Here is an 18,864-nt window from a genome sequence, read left to right as displayed (position 1 = left end):
CAATATATTTGGATCGCTTCATTGGTCTGCCTTAAAAAAAATGGACGTCTGCTTAAAATTTGAAACATGAAAATAAATTTAAGTTCATGTAATAAAAAATTAAATATAATTCTATCAGGTCCCACTTGTTCATTGTTCCAACGCAATACTGATCAATCACTTTCTCCCGCGTAATATACCAAACTACTCGCCGACTAAAAACATATGCGAAATCCTCGTTATCATCAACCAAAAATCAAAAGAAAAATAAGCAGACGCGTAAATATAAATATCGAGGGACAAAATCGTAATCAGACACAACCGACGTTCTCCCTTCGTCCACGATCCTTCATCCTCTTCTAAACCAAACACAGTTCCTTTAATTCGTCACGATCTCATAGAAACCCTAGGAAACCGAAGGAGATTATTCGCTTATGGAGTTCGCAACGGCGGTGCCGGCGTCTAGTAACGGCGCCGAGGGAATTTCTCCGGCGGAACGCTCATCCTCCGTTGATGCGATCGATTCGTCTTCTTCCTCGGGTTCAGTTGCGTTGTCTCCGGCGCAGGTGACTTGTAAGGATTCGAATGCTGTGGCTACGAGCAGGTATGAGGACGACGAAGAAGAAGAGGACGTTTGTCGGATCTGTCGGAACCCTGGCGAGGCCGATAATCCCCTGCGGTATCCTTGTGCTTGCAGCGGTAGCATAAAGTATGTTCACCAGGATTGCTTACTTCAATGGCTTAATCACAGTAACGCTCGCCAATGCGAGGTTCGTTTTTTTTTTTTTTGGTTAAATTAAGTTCTCTTGTTATTCAATTTGAAGATTGTTAGGTCTTTCCTTAAAAAGGTTTAAGCTTTTAGTTAAATATTTAGTGCGGTATAGGGATTGTTTTGCTCATTTTAAAGTACAAATTTCTTATCAGTTTTGGAAGTTCTTCTTAGTGCAGCTTTGCAAGCTCAATTTTAATAGGGTAATAACTAGTAATTCATGGTTTGGTGGCTACCCTTATAAAAAAATGGCTTGCTTATAGCTACTATTAGATCTTTCACTTAATCCGCACAATATCCTTTTCAATATTTAATTTTTTTGGTGTGTTCGGAATCTTCTTTGCGTACTTGTAGATTTATCTCTCTTCTTTTTCAAGGTATGAGTAGGATTTTCACATTATTGACGCATTTCTTATAGTTTACTTGCTTTTCTTGTCCCCTTTATCGCAAAACAAAGCCACATCTTCTTGCCATGTATAGGATTGTAGGATCATTCTATTAGGACATTCTAATATTTATGTATTATACTTTTAGGAGATCATCTGGTATAATGCTAAGGTGAAACTGGGGTGGTGGTGGGGAGTACCATAACGAGAATTACATTTATACGTGAATATGACCAGTTTATAAAAGGGTTGGTCACGGATAATATTAAGGGTGCAATATTGTTCTTTTATTGAGATACAGTAAGTAATGTTTGTAATATTGTTTGTATGCCAGGCTATTAATATGAGTGTCAGGCTGTCAAACATGTTATTCTCAAATATAGTCTCAAAATCGAGTACTAAAATTCTTGCAATTAGTTTCACCTCAAAAAAAAATCTTGCAATTAGTTTGTACTTATCTCGTAGAATTGAACTTAGAGTCATGTGATGAAACTTTCTAAATAGTGATAGAGCCTTGATTTAGGAGTTTGTACTTATCTCGTAGAATTGACCTTGATTTAGGAGTTTGTACTTATCTCGTAGAATTGAACTTATGAGTCATGTGATGAAAGTTTCTAAAAAGTGATAGCGTTGGTTGATTTAGGGACGCACTACAAGAGTGATGAAATTGTATGATAGAGTGTCAAAAAAATCTTTTGGTGGTTGTTGAGGAAGATGAAGTTATGTCATATCAACTATATTAATACCATACATGATATGCAAGATGAGCTATCATAAGTGAGAGAACATTGTTAGAAGATACATATTAGATTTTTATTAACGTGAGCTTATGTCAAGGATCTGCATTGAGCCTATACTTGTTTATCCTAGTAATGGATGAGCCAAAGATAGTTTGCAAGATGAGATACCATGGTGAATACTATTTGCAAATGACATTGTGTCTATTGATGAAACTAGCAAGGGTGTCAATGAAAAACTTGAAATGCGGAGTACTCTAGAGAATAAGGGTAGAAGTGATAGAATAGATAAACTGCAAGTTTAGCCAACATAGGAAGGATGAGATTGAGGTCAAATTAGATGGAATTGTGGTGCCTATATGTTGACAATTTAGATATTTAAGCTGCTCTAGTATGCTAGATGAGATTTTAGCAGTAGAATTGCCGTAAATCATTGAAATGTAGGAGTGTTACGGGAATGTCATATGATTGGAGTTTACTTACTATAAAATGGTTATAAGACCAATAATGTTATAGGGGAGTGAATAATGGGATTTTAAGGTCCAAGTGTTGTAAAAATGTGGAAGTTAACATGGATGTATAATCATACAAGATTAAACAAGATCAGGAATGGTCACATCTCTGATAGAATGTGTAAGTAACAAACATATAGTCGTGTCCTATATAGACATAGACTTCCATATCCTTCGGTTTGTAGGGTGTGAATCAAGGATGATTTACGGATTTAAAAGGGGACAAGATGGACCAAAATCACAGGGAATGAAGTAGTATTAGAAAACCTACAATCTTTCAGGATGTATGTAAGATTTAGCAAGAAAATACAACATAATAGAAGCGCAAAGATCCATATTGGCGATATCAACTAATCGGGTGTAAGGCTTAGTCTTGATGGTATGTTTACATTAGATTCAGTGTTGGCAGGAGTTTTTTCAGTCTATTAGAGATTTGTATGTTAAATAGAAAATATAAAGAGTTTCTAGTATTAGATAACCCCAACAACAACAACAACAACCCAGTATAATCCCACTAGTGGGGTCTGGGAAGGGTAGTGTGTACGCAGACCTTACCCCTACCCTGGGGTAGAGAGGCTGTTTCCGATAGACCCTCGGCTCCCTCCCTCCAAGAACTCCCCACCTTGCTCTTGGGGTGACTCGAACTCACAACCTCTCGGTTGGAAGTGGAGGGTGCTCACCACTATAGCAACCCACTCTTGTCAGTATTGGATAACCCCACATTATTGGAAATTGGGATGATTCAAGTCTATATGGAGTGAGATGGATAATGATGATTCTTATAGCCGACCTAGTTTTGGATTGACGCATAGTGTTGTGTTGTTGTTTGTTCTCATCATTAAAAGCTGTAACTTGAATTTTATAGTCATACTTATTAAATGAATATGAGCAATATATAATTTTCTGACTTCTGGAAGTGCGTATGATTAGAAAATCACTTAGACTTAACATTGACCATAAATGATTCTACACAAGATTGTGGTTGGATACTGCATCACATAGCTATTGAAAGATTGCTTGATTTCTCACCTAGGGTCATCACTCTATTGGTGGAATCTGACTAATTTCCTTTATTTTAACGTAGGTATGCAAACATGCATTCTCCTTTTCGCCAGTTTATGCTGAGAATGCTCCGGCTAGGCTCCCTTTTCAAGAGTTTGTGGTTGGGATGGCAATGAAAGCCTGCCATGTCCTGCAATTCTTCCTGCGTCTTAGCTTTGTGCTTTCTGTATGGCTCATCATAATACCTTTCATTACATTCTGGATATGGCGGTTGGCTTTTGTTAGAAGTTTTGGAGAAGCTCAGAGACTCTTCTTGGGTCACTTATCCACAACCATTATTCTTACTGACTGTCTCCATGGGTTTCTGCTCTCTGCTAGCATTGTTTTCATCTTTCTTGGGGCAACTTCATTAAGGGATTACTTCAGACATTTGCGCGAACTTGGGGGACAGGAAGCTGACAGGGAAGATGATGGGGACAGAAATGCTGCCCGTGCTCCAAGAAGACCTGCTGTTCCAGCTAACAGAAATTTAGCTGATGGAAACGGGGAAGATGCTAATGGTGCACAGGGGATTGTTGGAGCTGGCCAGATAATCCGGAGAAATGCAGAAAATGTTGCGGCCCGTTGGGAGATGCAGGCAGCAAGGCTTGAAGCTCATGTCGAACAGATGTTTGATGGTTTGGATGATGCTGATGGTGCAGAGGATGTCCCTTTTGATGAGCTTGTTGGCATGCAGGGTCCTGTGTTTCATCTCGTTGAAAATGCATTTACTGTATGTTCTTGTTCTCACTTGCCACCTTTCACATGCTTGGCCTTTCTTTTTAACTGTGAAAACTGAAAAACTGCAGTCATTAAGTATACTCTTACCCGGATTGGTGAATATTTGTCTGTATGATAATGATTTAACTCTCTTAAGCTCTCGTTCTGCAAAAGACCACATTCTCATGTCTGCAAGCAGAACATGGGTAATTAACTGATATGTGGTGATTTTCCTTGTTCTGTGCAGGTTCTTGCGAGTAATATGATATTTCTTGGAGTGGTGATCTTTGTTCCCTTTTCATTAGGACGAATTATACTCTATTATTTGTCTTGGCTTTTGTCCTCTGCAAGCAATCCAGTATTGTCCACTGTTATGCCACTTACTGAAACAGCACTTTCCTTGGCCAATATTACTTTGAATAGTGCGTGGACTGCTGTTGCAAACTTAACTCCTGCTAACGAAGAGAGCAGTTTGCTTGGTCAAGCCACAGAAATGTTAAAAGCAAATGCCACTGGATTGAGTGAGGCGGCAAACAACCTCAGCACAACAGTGTCTGCTGATATTTTGAAAGGGTCAGCTGTTGGAACATCCCGGCTTTCTGATGTTACAACTCTTGCCGTTGGCTACATATTTATATTTTCTCTGGTCTTCTTTTACCTCGGGATAGTTGCTTTAATCCGGTACACCAGGGGAGAGCCTTTGACGTTGGGGAGATTCTATGGTATTGCTTCCATTGCAGAAACCATTCCCTCCCTCTTTAGACAATTTGTAGCAGCTATGAGGCATTTGATGACTATGATTAAGGTTGCTTTCCTCCTTGTCATTGAACTTGGGGTTTTCCCTTTGATGTGCGGATGGTGGCTGGATGTTTGCACCATTAGAATGTTTGGGAAGTCGATCACGCAAAGAGTGGAATTCTTTTCAGTATCTCCATTGGCAAGCTCATTAGTTCATTGGGTTGTAGGGATTGTTTACATGCTACAAATAAGTATCTTTGTTAGCCTTCTTCGAGGGGTAAATTTCCAATTAGACTTACTGTGTCTCCAGCCCATCTCTATCATTAATTGTTTTCTTTTATTAATTATCCTCACTCTTTTTATAGGTCCTGCGTAATGGAGTGCTTTACTTTCTTCGAGATCCGGCAGACCCCAATTACAACCCATTCCGGGATTTGATCGATGATCCTGTACATAAGCATGCTCGTCGAGTGCTTTTGTCAGTTGCAGTCTATGGAAGCTTAATAGTGATGCTCGTGTATCTGCCTGTCAAACTTGCCATGCGAATGGCTCCATCCATTTTCCCACTAGATATCTCGTAAGATTGTTTCCTGTCTATCCCAATTGATTTTGGTTTCAATATTTATGTGATATGTGAATTCGAACTTTGAGCTTTCATCCCTTTGGTGAACTTACTGAACTGTTATTCTTTTCGCAGTGTATCTGATCCATTTACTGAAATACCTGCCGACATGCTACTCTTCCAAATCTGTATTCCCTTTGCAATTGAGCATTTTAAGCTGCGTACAACAATCAAGTCTCTGCTCCGCTATTGGTTTACTGCAGTGGGCTGGGCTCTTGGTCTTACTGATTTCTTACTTCCCCGACCTGAGGATAATGGTGGACAAGAGAATGGGAACGGCGACCAAGGAAGGGTGGAGTGGTTTCAAGCCGCGCATGGTGTACCAGATCGGGCCTTGGCAGGCTTTGCTCCTGATAATAGAGCTAGGCATGCAGCAGCTAATACCAACTTTGTGGAAGAGTATGACACTGACGAACAAGCGGATACCGAGTAAGTTAAACTATGCTCCACAATGACTAATCCTGTTTTTATTGGACAATGAACAAATTAAACATTTCTTATGTTGGCAAATTGAGTCATTCACTAGTATGTTTAAAGCCATTTAGTGCTGGTTTGCTTCAGGAGATAATGAACATCAGGCTCTTTTTTATTTTTCTATGAGTGTCCTCTTTGTTCTGTCTCATTTAGTGTCTGATTGGACAAAGATTCCTAGAATAATTGTACTAGAAAATGTTGAAAGGATGGTTGTTAGGTTGATCGGTAAAACATCACTTTAAAGTTTAATACGTGCATAATAAAGTGAACTTCGAATTCTTAGATACTCTGAAAGTTGTATAGAATAAATAGTATTATCAGGTAACAGTGTCAAACATTTTGGCTTCACAAATCAGAAAAGATGTCATATAGATTGGAAGTGAAGCGGAAAATTAACTAGCCTCTTTCCAAATGTGAGGCAAATCAAATAAAAAACACTCCGAGATGAGCTTCATTAACGGCAATCTTCATAGTACATTTGGCAATTGTATATAGACTAGTGTTTGTTGTGGACTGGTATTTAGCTAGCTAATCACTTATGTGTAGACTGTGCAATCAGTTCCACAAAGGGATTATCGTGGTATCTAGACTCATTATTTAAGCATAAATCATGGTGGTGTGATTAAGTCTCCTGTTGGTTCGCTGTTTCTTATATTTGGGTTTTTTTCCTACATGAGTGTCATATTCATTCTATTTGGGAAGGTTGCACACATTTTTTATCCCTGGAGTAGGTAAATAGTTTTCCTTTTTGGGTCATGATATTTGTCAGGGTAGGGTGATTTTTCTAAACAAAAAAGTATGATCTTTAGGGCCTTCATTTTTTCATCTGGACTCCCATATGTGACCAACTTCCCTTTGCTTGTTAATTTTGTTTTGTTGGACGAAATTGTGTTACACTGCTTATTGCCTTCAATCATAGCTCTTGTTGCTAGTTTCTGTAGCATCAAGTGATTAAGTCATAAATAGTGATACTCTGTCTAAATTCGTGAAAAAACTTTTAGCAAGAGTCTTATGTTGTTTGGAACATTCTTTAGCAGGTACGCCTTTGTGCTCCGTATTGTTCTGTTGTTGGTAGTGGCTTGGATGACTCTCCTCCTTTTTAATTCTGCCCTCATAATTGTACCGATTTCACTTGGACGTGCGCTCTTCAATTCCCTCCCGCTGCTACCAATAACACATGGAATCAAGTGCAATGGTATTGCTGTCAATCAGGTCCAAGTTGGTTTCTGCCCTTCACCCCGACAATAAAAATGCTGATCCGTTTGTTGTTTTGACTTTTCAGATTTGTATGCATTTGTAATTGGAAGTTATGCCATCTGGACTGCGATTGCTGGAGTGAGGTACTCAATTGATCAAATTAGGACTAGGAGGGTTACAGTTTTGATGAACCAAATTTGGAAATGGTGCGTCATTGTTCTGAAGAGTTCTGCACTATTGTCAATATGGGTATGGCACCTTTCATTTTGGTTCAATACTTGCATCCTGAATTCTTTTTTCATAATGTTAATTGTTTTGCTGGTTCTGTTTCCAGATTCTTATCATCCCTGTGTTAATTGGGCTGCTTTTTGAACTTCTGGTCATTGTGCCAATGCGAGTTCCCATTGACGAAAGCCCGGTCTTCCTTCTTTATCAGGATTGGGCTTTAGGACTAATCTTTCTAAAGATCTGGACCAGGCTGGTAAGTGTCATATAGTTTATCTACTCTACTTGCATTATGAGCTTTTGGTTTGACATGTTTATCTACACTAGTTGATAGGCAGGGCTTGAACCTTTGTTCTTAATTCCTCACTGAATCTGAATCTTTGGTGTTACACGCATTCGTCCTGGAGCATGTCCTTTGCCTTTTTGTGGTATCTTGTAACCTCCTCAAAAGAATATTTTGGGTTTCTTTTTTGGGGGGTGGGGGGGTGGGGGTGGGGGGATGGGTGGGGTTGGGGGGGTCTATTAATTTATGGTTTGATTTGCTCTTGTTCCCCCTATAATTTCGGCATATTGTTCATTTGGGAGCAATATTTTCACTATAGAGCAGGATTTTTGAGATACCACTTTGTTTAATCCAATCCTGTATTTTACAAATCCATACGATTGAGTCCTTTTTATGAAAATTCGTGAGACAAGCCGTTTATCATTACGATAGGTGTCAAGTGTAGGTGCAGTTCGATTCCATTGTTCCAATTATTCCTTTGATTGGATCATTTAGCTAAAGCAAACTTTTGTACCATATTAGGGCATCTATTAGTAAAACTGGTTTGGTTCGATTTGTCAGATTCTGATATTGAACAGCTAGGTGTATGTACATGTATCGATCAAGTGAATTTTGTTCTGGTGGGATCAATTCAATAAAAGAATAAAAGCAATTGTAAATACAACAAAATAGTCCTTCCCTTGGACCTGTTATTCCATGCTGAACTTTAAACTGTGAACTGGTTGAGCTTGCTCAGAAAAATCTAGATCTTGATGCTGCAGCCATTTGAAAAAAATCATATCCCTGATTGAATTGAAGCGATAACAAGAATATTTAATATTTCTAGTAGCCATGTTTAGCATTCCATGCAGAGACGGTTCACTAATTAGGATAAGTCGTTTGGCGACTAGTATCCCCTTCTTTGTGTAACTGTACATGATAGTTATTTGACATTAGCATTTTATATACCTTACTAATTGTTTGACTTGATTTCCGCAAAGCAGGTTATGCTAGATCATATGATGCCGCTGGTGGATGAGAGCTGGCGGCTGAAATTTGAGAGGGTGAGGGAAAACGGTTTCTCTAGGTTGCAAGGCTTTTGGGTGCTTCGGGAGATTGTCCTTCCTATTATCATGAAGCTGCTTACGGCATTGTGTGTTCCATATGTTTTAGCCAAGGGTGTATTCCCAATATTTGGTTACCCCTTGCTTGTCAACTCTGCCGTTTACCGATTTGCTTGGCTTGGCTGCCTTGGCTTCAGTCTGTTATGTTTCTGTGCTAAGCGTTTCCACGTATGGTTCACCAATCTCCACAATTCTATACGTGATGACCGTTATTTGATTGGCCGTAGACTTCATAATTTTGGGGAAGAGGTAGAGCGAAGGCAAAATGAAGTAGAGTTGTCCAGAGAGGGAGAGATTCCTATAGTGAATGGGGATGTCCAAGAGGTTGTTGATGTAGGACTAAGACACAGGCGTGGTGTTACGCAAGATGCTTAAAGTGTGTACCAATCTTGATCCTTCAGCTGCTGAATAAAGTTGTGGAGGTGGGGTTAGAGGAGGCTGAGCAAGATTGCAAATGGATTATAACACTGCCTTTCGACAATAGAGAAACCAACTTGTAATAGTTTTGATCAGTTTCTCTATGGTAATATTTACTTCTTGTGAATAGGTGTACTCTTTCTTACTCGGAACTGATCTAATTAGTGATCAATATTTCAGGAAAGTCTAGTTTGTCTAGTATCTTTTTGTTTTTTCTTTTCCATTGTACGCACAAGAAGGAAAAGGCAAATAATATTAGTCCTTTCTAATCTATCACTTGTAAAATGTATATGTAAGAGGGAACAGGTGATCTCGTCTTCCTCTCCCTTCTTCCGTCCTTGAGTATTGTACTGGGTTAATCGTTCTTACTTAGAGAAGGCAGTGGTTATTCAATACAATGGAACTGAAAGAATTTGGCAGTGAAGCAAAAAAGCATCATAATATGAGCAGGTATTTGCAAATAATGGAATCCTGCCATATTTGAGAAGGATGAATATATGGAAGATGGTAATGACATTATTTTCCTCGTCTTAGAGAAGGGAAGGACTACGGTGCTGGAGATTGGAGTATTTGTGAAACGTAAAATAGGATTTTGTATTTGGCCAGGTTCTCAAGCTTGAGATGAGATGAAAATGCAATTTTTTTGTGGGATTGAAATAGGAAAAACTATTTTTTTTAACAAGAGCCCTTTTATTTTTACGTCCTCATTCTTTCAAAGGGAGTACGTTTAACATGTACATCGCTCGAGATTTAATCAAAACTTACGAAGAATGGAAATAGAAATATGTTGAAATGATAATATAGATTCAAAGATCACTTTCAGTAACTATTTAAAGGTGTCAATAAGAATTGCAACGTTAAATTTGATATGGAAGGGCTAAGGTATCTTTCTCTTTTTATTTTTCCATTCCTCAATATAACATAAGTAGAATGTTAGGGTTAAATTTTCAGCTTGCATCTGCAATTAAACTGAAAAAGCACAAGAAAATTCAGGTGATGGAAAACATGATCTCAAGTTTACTAACACCCCACTAAGCATTGGGGTAGAGGCCAGCTCAGTTGACCAGCACCTTCCCGTTTCCTTTCCCTTTCCCCTAATGTAATAATATAAATAAATTAAAAAGGAAACTCCCTCTAAGCATCTGATGAAGATGCCTGCTTAGCAACGAGAAAACCTTGCACAAGCATATGTACCAAAAAAGTAAACCAAAGAAATAATCCAAAGTTGTCAAAAGCCATAAATAAAAGTACCAGCGCAAAGGTTCTGGTAAACCAGTTGTCTGAGAAACTCCAAAAACTGAAACGAAATGCAATCCCAACAATATGCTAGTCAAGCAATGAAGTCTAAGAGATTGTCTAGGTGAAGAAAATCCAAAAGTGAAATCACCCTAGAGATGAATAGTACTTGACGGTGAAGAGCATTAGATATTTTTGAACTTAAGAAACCAGACCATCATTCAGTGACAATGAAGCCAACTGATCGGCTGGATTGCTCGACTGCTGCTGAGAAACATTCCTCAGAACCTCCATAGCCTCTGCAACCTTCGCTTTCAGGGCTTCAGGCGACTCAAGCAAGTGCAATACCTCAGTCTGGTCCATCTCCAAGAGCATGCCAGTCACCTTGGCAGCCGTTTCTGGCTCCAACTGTTCGACCAAGGGGTACAAGTTTTCACCTAGCATCTGCAGACAAACCATATAAATTGTTCAAAGGGGAAACTAAAGCATAGTCCACACAGTCAGCATTGCAACCTCTGTTGTTCTGTTGGTACTTAGTCGTGCCAAGAAAAGTTGCATACAATTGAAGGCACCTTTTGCTTTATAGGACTTTATTTTTTAAAACAAAAAAAAAACACGAGAGCAGTAGGACATCTCAAAAAATTCAATGAGAATTCAGACCTCATCCTCCAAACGTAAAGTGCTGTAAAAAAGTACATTGTCCTCAATAAGCAATCAAATAATACTCCCTCCGCCACATTTTGTAGATTGGGTCAGCTTTAAATCAAAGTTCGAGAGAATGGTAGAATTAATTAGTCGTGCTTCTGGGTAAATATACGTCAAAATAAAGGCTGGAGCTTTGAAAATAATTAAATATTTCTCGTCAAATTTGGAATGATCAGGTATTAGTATGCATTTGACAATTTACTGATATTGTTGAGCTTTGCCAATTCCTAATTCATACTCTTCAGGTGAACAAAGGAAGATAAAGGGACCTAGAAAATGTTTTCATGGAAAATGAGTGGTTTTATCACTTATTTTCCCTTGTTTGGTTGGTGAGCGGAAAAAAAAATTCCGGTAAATATTTTCTAGTGTTCGGCTAGAGAATAGAAAATATTTTTTAATGCTACTCTCCTCACCCCTTTTCCACAAGTCCCCATGTTCCTTCCCCCCCCCCCCCCAAATACCCAATGTTTTCAGGATTTCAACAATTTAATTATTCTTCTAAAAATTCACACAAACCCAAAGGAACTAGTGTGATGTTTTACATTTTTACGCAAAACGACGTTGAAATTAATGCTCTATAACTAAAAAGAAAATATTCTTTTTTATATTGAAAAAGAAAGTAATCTTTCTACAACATGAAAATAAAGTAATCATTTTATTGGAAAAAAAAAAAAGAAAATACTTTTTCTACATCATGAAAAAAACATATTATTTTGTTAAAATAAAAAAAATACTTTTTATATCATGAAAAAGAAAATACTCATTTGTTGAAATAAAAAAAAAGGGTGGGGGCGGGTAAGTGGAGGTGTGGTTTGGGGTGGGGTGGTGGGGATGGGGAATAAGGTGGGGAAGGTTGAAAAAAGGTTTTGGAAAATGAGTTGATAGGGGAAAATATTTTTCAAAACATTTAAGCCAACCAAACATTGAAAAATTGGAAAACATTTTCCTTCGTACCAAACACACCCAAAGGGAGAATGTTTAAGAAAAAATGAAAGACCAGCATAATACCTTCTGACCCATAGTTTATAGGAACCAAGCCTACCTTCAAGTAGAGCTAATACTGTATGGACATGCTAACTTATATTTATCAAGCTCTTTATACTATTTCAGTTTAATAGGAAAGATTAATTCAGATACCGCAAAAGCTAGGGGCTGAAAGGTGAAATTTAAGGTCTTCAGTATTCTAACGATAGAACCTCTGTTTTCCTACCCCTTTCAGAATTTATTTTGATCAAGAAATTCTTTCAAATTTCATCTCTTTGGGAAGGAAGATCAAGCTAATATTTCTGGTGATGAAACAGAAACCAGAAGAGGAAAGCTGAAGCGGCAATTACTTTCATGTTCTTGGGAAACAATTACTTTCATGTTCTTGGGGATCGGTTTTAGCTTCTATAAGAAAGAACCATACCGTCCTTTGCTCTGTTGGAGAAGAATTAGCCAGAGCAGTAGCCAAAGCCCCTACTGGAATAGGTTGAACAATTCCTGCATCACGAACAGGCATGCCACCCATATCATATGGGATAGAGAACATGCCACCACCTACACCTGGAAAAGCTACATCGGGGAGGCCACGTCCTGGAGGATACCGATATCCACGCCCCCTTGGAAACATCTGCCATGAAAGCAAACTTTGAGCACTTCTATAAACGCATCACACAGAGAGACAGCAAAACTTGCCACAAACCTGTTGCTGCATCAATGGAACTGGCTGCTGGCCCTGCTGCAATGGAACAGCACCTCCGCGTCGGCCTCCGGGACGTTGACCTTGCTGCCCTTGCTGAACCATGGGCATAAAGAAATTAGGCATGGGTCCCCCACCAGGCCTCATTCCAGGTACAAGTTGCTGCTGATATCCAAAACCAGCCTGACAATTAAAGAAAAGTAGATGGGCACCATTAAATTCTATCAGCGATGCCTCAATCCAAAATTAGTTCGGATAAAGAATTCCAGTCAGCCAATATGGATCCACTATAACTCAAAGAAAGGCAATATATAAATGCAATTTGACTACAGAAAAATGAAGTGAGACACAAGAACTGTAGGAGTTTCTTTTTACTCTCGTCCTTTTTTGAAATGTTCTTTCACTCTTTATATTTCCCTCCCTCCACTCTTTTCAGATTACCTTCCAAACTATAGAGTTATAACTACTACGGGACCAGGCATAAGCAACTCATCAATATTCTCTGCCTAATAAGCCTCCTACTCACATTACAACTGTAAAGCCATCTGACTTGAAGGCTAAATAAACATCCGGTGAAGAAGATCACAGACAATATCCAAACAATGTCGGGAAGAATAGACTGCAAGGTCACTGATCTCTGTATCTAACAACTATGACTATTTTGCTGGAGGCACAGACAACATCAGCAGAGTAAAGGATCAAAGTATCAGCATGATCCACATATCAAAAATATGTTTTGCCTGTTTCGGAAAAATTTGTAGAGGATCTTAAGAGCTCTCATTACAAAATGAGGAATTTTAAACTCGTATCCTCTAATCTCCACGAATTTCCAACCACATCCATCGCACAAGATACCAACTCCACAGAAAAGACAATCCAGGACATACAACTTTTGAGACTACCAGTCAGTTAGCAAAATATTGAAAACCACTTGTCAAAGTAAGAAACTAAGGGGTTGTTTGGTAGGATATATAAAAATAGTGTTGGATAGGGTGTATTAGCAATGCTGAGATTAGTTATGCAGAGATTATTGCTTATCCACTGTTTGGTTGGGTGTATTAAAGCATTGCATAATTTCTTAAAAAATTAGTTGTTTACAAAAATACCCACCACATTCTTAACTTTGTATACTTTGAGGGGCAATTATGTCGTTAACAATGCTTTGCAAATATTAAAAACCCTTGCATTGCTAATACCATGGTTTGCTGTGTATTAGTTATACATAGAATAATACCAAATAGGATGTATAACTAATACAAATATTAGTAATACATAGGTTGAAAAAATGCACAAAGTTAATGCTTGCATTGTTTTTTCTAATACCTTCTACCAAACGACCCTTAATAACAAAAAATGAGAATCCCTAAGTTTCAAAGGTTAAAACAGAATATACACGACGATTTATTACTTGTGGGGGAAGCATAGCTGGTTGTGGCTGGCCATAGAATATTTGTTGACCTAGACCAGGACCGCCAGGAGGGTACATCGGCATTCGAGGAGCAACTGAAGATGCCATTGCAATTGGACGCATCTGAGAAAACTGAGCCTACAATTTAAAACAAATGAAACATAAAACTGTATTAGTATCATCATGTAAAGGATTTAGTAAATAGGTAAGTTAGTAAACGCATCCTAATCAATATATCTAGCAAGCATGGAGCAGAGCTTATATCCAAAAGATCCCTCTATGTCCTGGCACCCAGCCACCTCAATTCAACTCCCCAACCCTCTCCTCCGCCAACTGCTCTTTCATCCCACCTTCATCACACATTTTCTCTAGAAAAATCAGCAGTTGTAACAACCAACTAAAGGCTTTCTCTTTTTTATATGGTATTGTTAGGTCAGTTTCGAAAGACTCAAAAGAAATTCAATGAAATATAAACAAACACAAATCTTTAAGATGGTGAAATATTTGGTTACTAATTAAATCAGAAGTGCCAAAGCCAATAAGTCAAAATTGGATAACAAAGAAATTCAAAAAGAAGATCGCATTAAATAGAGACGAAGACCATAATTTTTCAATTGTTTAAGCCCAAAAAAAGAGAGACAAATAAAAATACCTGTAACCTTGCTCTTCTCTCTTCCTTGCGTTGCGCAAGGGCAACATACAGAGGTTTGCTAACAACCATCTTTCCATTCATCTCCGAAAGCTGTGAAGAAAAACAGTTAAAAGTTCAAACTCTACCCTGTCCATGTTCAGTTGACTTTTACTAACTGTATTAGAATGGTTAAGGAACACACCGCTCTTGAAGCCTCTTCAGGGTTTGAGAATGCAACAAATCCTGATCCTTTGCTTACCCCACTAGGATCTCTCATAACCTGTATAGCAGCAAACATCAAAAAACAACCACACTTCCAATCAAATTGCATATATCAGAATTGGAGGCTTGTATAAATTTTTGAAAGAAAAATAATGCAGCTTACCTTGCATGAAGTGATTGTGCCATACGGAGAGAACAATTCCTTAAGCTTTTCATCACTAATGCTGTCATCTAAATTTTTTATGTATAGATTTAAACCTTGTGATTTGTCAACTGCCTCCTTGGCACTTTGCTCAAACCGATGTTTTAATTCCATTTCCCTCTCTGATTTCTTCTGAGCTCTTCCTACAAACCAATCTTTGTTATCCAATTTGTAACCATTCAGAGCTTCAACAGCTCTAGCAGCATCTTCAGCATTCTCAAAGTTGACAAATCCAAAGCACCTGGATTTTCCATCTTCATCCTTCATAACTGCGACGCTAGTAATAGCACCAAATTCACCAAAGATTTTCCGGAGCTCTTCCTCTAACGTTGATTCAGATAAATTCTTCACGAATACATTGGTAAATCTTGTCTTATCCACAGCCATATCTCTTTCATGCTTACGAACGAAGGGTCCTACATATACTTGCTTATCATTCAGCAGCATACCATTCAGTTTCTCAATAGCTTTTTGGGCAGCTTCTTCACTGTCATACTGCACAAACCCATAGCCCTTGGACTGACCAGATGAATCCACAGCTACCTTACAAGAGAGAATATTTCCAAATGCAGAAAATGTATCATGTAATGCTTTGTGGTCAATTGCCTTGTCCAAATTCTGCAAAACAAAAGGCAAAAAAAAAGTAGGTTGAGACTTGAGAATATTTTGAAGCTATAAATAAGTTAACCAATCCATCAAACAAGAAAAACTCTCTATAAATTCAATAAAGTGACCTTAATAAATATGTTCCCATTGCCACTTCTTCGTATAGTTGGGTCTCGGTTTGAGTACATTATCCTGATTGGCTTTCCATGGAGAGGAGTAAAGTTCAGCACTTCCAACGCCCTTGCAGCTGTTACAAATAAGATAATTGAACTGTTGATGAGGCACCAAAGAAAAAATATAATAAAATAGTCGAAGAAACAAAGTAAAAAATCGAAAAGAAAAAGAGACGGATAACTTGCTAACAGCATGTTGTCTTTCTGTATTGCTATTGGTGATGGTGATTAACATTTTGTAGCGCTTTGGACATGAAAATTTTGATGACTAGTATATGTACAGGCAAAATACTATAAGAAAACGATTTAGTAGTTAAAGTTGCACTACATTCCACTTGGAAAATTATGGTTGACATGATAGCATAATAAGCGCACAAACTAGCCCCCACACCACCCACACCACGGATATCAACACATGCAATTCAGAACCATGAAGTCGGGGACTCAGGCACGCATCAATGCATGCAAAAGTAGGTGTCCAGTCAAACTGAAAATTAATCTCATTGCGCTCAAATAAGAAAAGAGCTCAAAGTCTACGGGAAATTGAATATCCAAGATTTGCAATTTCATCTTCTAGATAGGGCAGCCCGGTGCACAAAGCATCCCGCGTTCAACCAGGGTCCCGAGAAGGTCCGGACCCCACGGGGTGTGATGTAGACAGCCTACCCTAATGCAAGCATTAGTGGTTGCTCCCATGGCTCGAAGCCGTGACTTATAGTTCACACAGAAACAACCTAATCTTATAGTTGAAAATACCAAATATCCAGCCTGTTGTAACTTTTGCTTTTGTCCGACTAAGTTGCTTTGTCGCCTCACATATTATAGGCTGCTAAGCCAAAGCAGGAGCCACCGTGGGCAGAACAATTACAGTTGCAATACAATAGGATAATCAGCAGCTTATTTTTCCAAATAGTTTTCTAAAAAGCAATGCGCACATAAAAGAATACACTTTCTTCTTTTTTATGACGGTGGTGTCCGGGCCAACATATGACATTTTCTTATCAAAGTGGCTGGAAGTTGATACATCTAGAAAGTTACGTTTAAACATGAAAAAAGGACCAGCACACCCCCTCACCTACCTCCCACCCCCCACCCAAATAAAGAGCATCTTTCTGCCTCACAATTTAACAGCTTGCAAAGCAATTTGGAACTTAGATCATCTGGACCACAAAACACTTAACAATAAAAATCGTGTGAACAATAGACACCTCAACGAAAACTTTAAAGAAATTCACGACCAAAACACATTGCTTTACACTTTCCACTCACAACTCACAACATTTCCTGAAGTTCAATGCACGCCATCAAACAATTCGTAATAGCGATTTCTAGTTCAAACAATTTCTCATACAAGGAACCCCAAAAACCAGCAACAATAACAATTGCGCATCAATGCCAAGCTAATTGGAGTCATCTATATGAATGCTAATAATTCATGTGGCTAAACAAAGATATGGCTAACACATAACAAAGCTAAGTCAAACATACGAACCATCTTGAGGGTTCCCATAATTGACGTAACCATAACCGAGCGACCGTTGGCTAGTCAAGTCCCTGCAAACCCGAACCGAAACAACTTGCCCCAGCTGATTGAACAGATCATACAGCTGTGAATCGGTCACATTGACATCAAGGTCACCCACGTACAGTGACGTCACAAACTGGTTGTTCACACCACCAGCATTATTCACACCACCCTGTGGCTGCTGCTGCTGCACCTGAACCTGTGCCATCTCAAATCAACACAAAAAAAAAACAAAAAAATAATAATAAAGATAATTTTCTTTTTCAAACTTTTTCCGGTTTTTTTGTTTTTTTTTCTGACTTCCCTCTCCTCTTTTTATTCGCAGATACAAAATCTCATATAAATAAAAGGCCGATATCAATCAAACTCGATGAGATTGAGAATTTTGAGATAGAAGATACTGAAACCCTAGTAAATTTTGAATTTTTCCAATAGATTTTCTTTTTAGCTTTTTTTCTTTTTTTCTGGATAGATGATAAAGAGAGGAGAGGGAAGGTGGATAAGTCGGAGATCCGACGGGAAACGAAGGGATCGCCGCCGGCAAGGCCGGAAAAGGAAGAAAGAGGGAGGAGAAAAAGATATAGGGGAAAAATATAGGGGCAGCTTTAAACTGCAAAATTGCAGAAGAAGAATAATTGGGAAGGTTTTTTTTTGCCTTATAGAAGTAAAAATTTGGGTTTTGGGATTTTGTGTGTGTAAGCAAAGCCAAAGCCCTAAGATGATTTACGGAGCAAAATATACGCCGTTCGATTAGGGAGGGAGAGGGTCCCACTTGACGTGGTCTGATGTAATCCCTACTGTTAGCTGGCAGTTGCGATAAGAGGACTTCTTATTGGTTGGATGAGCGACTCATTCAACTTTCTGTCGGGTTTTTTCCTTTTTAGAAAGCTTCAAATAAAATTAAAACTCCTAATATACTAAAATTAAATCTATAATATCTTGGTCACTATATTAATTCATTGAAATTCCTTTTTATATTTAAGAACTGGTCAATTAGTCTGTATTATGTGCAGTTGTATCAATGAATTTACAAAATAAATTTTCGTAAATACAATTGATTCATAAGAGATAGGGAGATAAAAGGTCGCTAAATTTAGGATCCGTTTGGTCATAGATTTTGCCAAAATAAACTTGGATTTATTTGGCAAACACATGTTTGGCCATAGATTTTGCCTATATTTTGGCCAAATCCCAAATCTCAAACCCAGCTCAATAGCTGGCTTTGGGCCAAAATATCACTATTATATTTTTTAAAAATTGCCCCAAACTTTT

General features: G+C 38.3%; 2 protein-coding genes across 3 annotated transcripts; one reads left to right on the top strand and one right to left on the bottom strand.

Annotated features, from left to right (window-relative positions):
* Positions 1-289: 289 nt before the first annotated feature.
* Positions 290-9,474, top strand: LOC104096336 (probable E3 ubiquitin ligase SUD1). Of its 2 annotated transcripts, none has more exons than XM_009602699.4 (9): positions 290-749; positions 3,468-4,157; positions 4,392-5,159; positions 5,248-5,459; positions 5,580-5,933; positions 7,016-7,173; positions 7,261-7,424; positions 7,510-7,656; positions 8,667-9,474. In XM_009602699.4, the coding sequence occupies exons 1-9, from the start codon at positions 414-416 to the stop codon at positions 9,159-9,161; spliced, it is 3,324 nt and encodes a 1,107-aa protein (XP_009600994.1). In that variant the 5' UTR covers positions 290-413; the 3' UTR covers positions 9,162-9,474. The 2 variants fall into 2 exon arrangements, with proteins under 2 accessions (XP_009600994.1, XP_009600993.1); XM_009602698.4 differs by having other exon boundaries at positions 291-749; positions 7,013-7,173.
* A 944-nt stretch (positions 9,475-10,418) lies between these two features.
* On the bottom strand, positions 10,419-18,299 carry LOC104096337 (polyadenylate-binding protein 8-like). Its single transcript, XM_009602700.4, has 9 exons — positions 17,560-18,299; positions 16,023-16,141; positions 15,250-15,906; positions 15,067-15,144; positions 14,886-14,975; positions 14,234-14,371; positions 12,829-13,008; positions 12,553-12,756; positions 10,419-10,883 (listed from the first exon to the last, which is right to left on the bottom strand). Exons 1-9 carry the CDS (start codon positions 17,798-17,800, stop codon positions 10,641-10,643), a joined length of 1,950 nt encoding a protein of 649 aa, XP_009600995.1. The 5' UTR covers positions 17,801-18,299; the 3' UTR covers positions 10,419-10,640.
* Between the last annotated feature and the right edge of the window lie 565 nt (positions 18,300-18,864).

This window comes from Nicotiana tomentosiformis, chromosome 1 (assembly GCF_000390325.3).
Source record: "Nicotiana tomentosiformis chromosome 1, ASM39032v3, whole genome shotgun sequence".
Taxonomy (NCBI): domain Eukaryota; kingdom Viridiplantae; phylum Streptophyta; class Magnoliopsida; order Solanales; family Solanaceae; genus Nicotiana; species Nicotiana tomentosiformis.
The sequence above is the reverse complement of the archived record's forward strand: the minus strand, read 5'-3'. Positions and strand labels throughout refer to the sequence as shown.

Excerpts from the sequence above, each read along its gene's own strand:
- LOC104096336 (XM_009602698.4), top strand. The coding sequence starts at position 414 with ATGGAGTTCGCAACGGCGGTGCCGGCGTCTAGTAACGGCGCCGAGGGA. Across the intron at positions 5,934-7,012 it reads GACGAACAAGCGGATACCGA|CAGGTACGCCTTTGTGCTCC; the intron begins GTAAGTTAAACT and ends AACATTCTTTAG. Across the intron at positions 7,425-7,509 it reads CTGCACTATTGTCAATATGG|ATTCTTATCATCCCTGTGTT; the intron begins GTATGGCACCTT and ends TTCTGTTTCCAG.
- LOC104096337 (XM_009602700.4), bottom strand. The coding sequence starts at position 17,800 with ATGGCACAGGTTCAGGTGCAGCAGCAGCAGCCACAGGGTGGTGTGAAT. Across the intron at positions 15,145-15,249 it reads GCACAATCACTTCATGCAAG|GTTATGAGAGATCCTAGTGG; the intron begins GTAAGCTGCATT and ends GCTGCTATACAG. Across the intron at positions 10,884-12,552 it reads CTCCAACAGAGCAAAGGACG|ATGCTAGGTGAAAACTTGTA; the intron begins GTATGGTTCTTT and ends GTTTGTCTGCAG.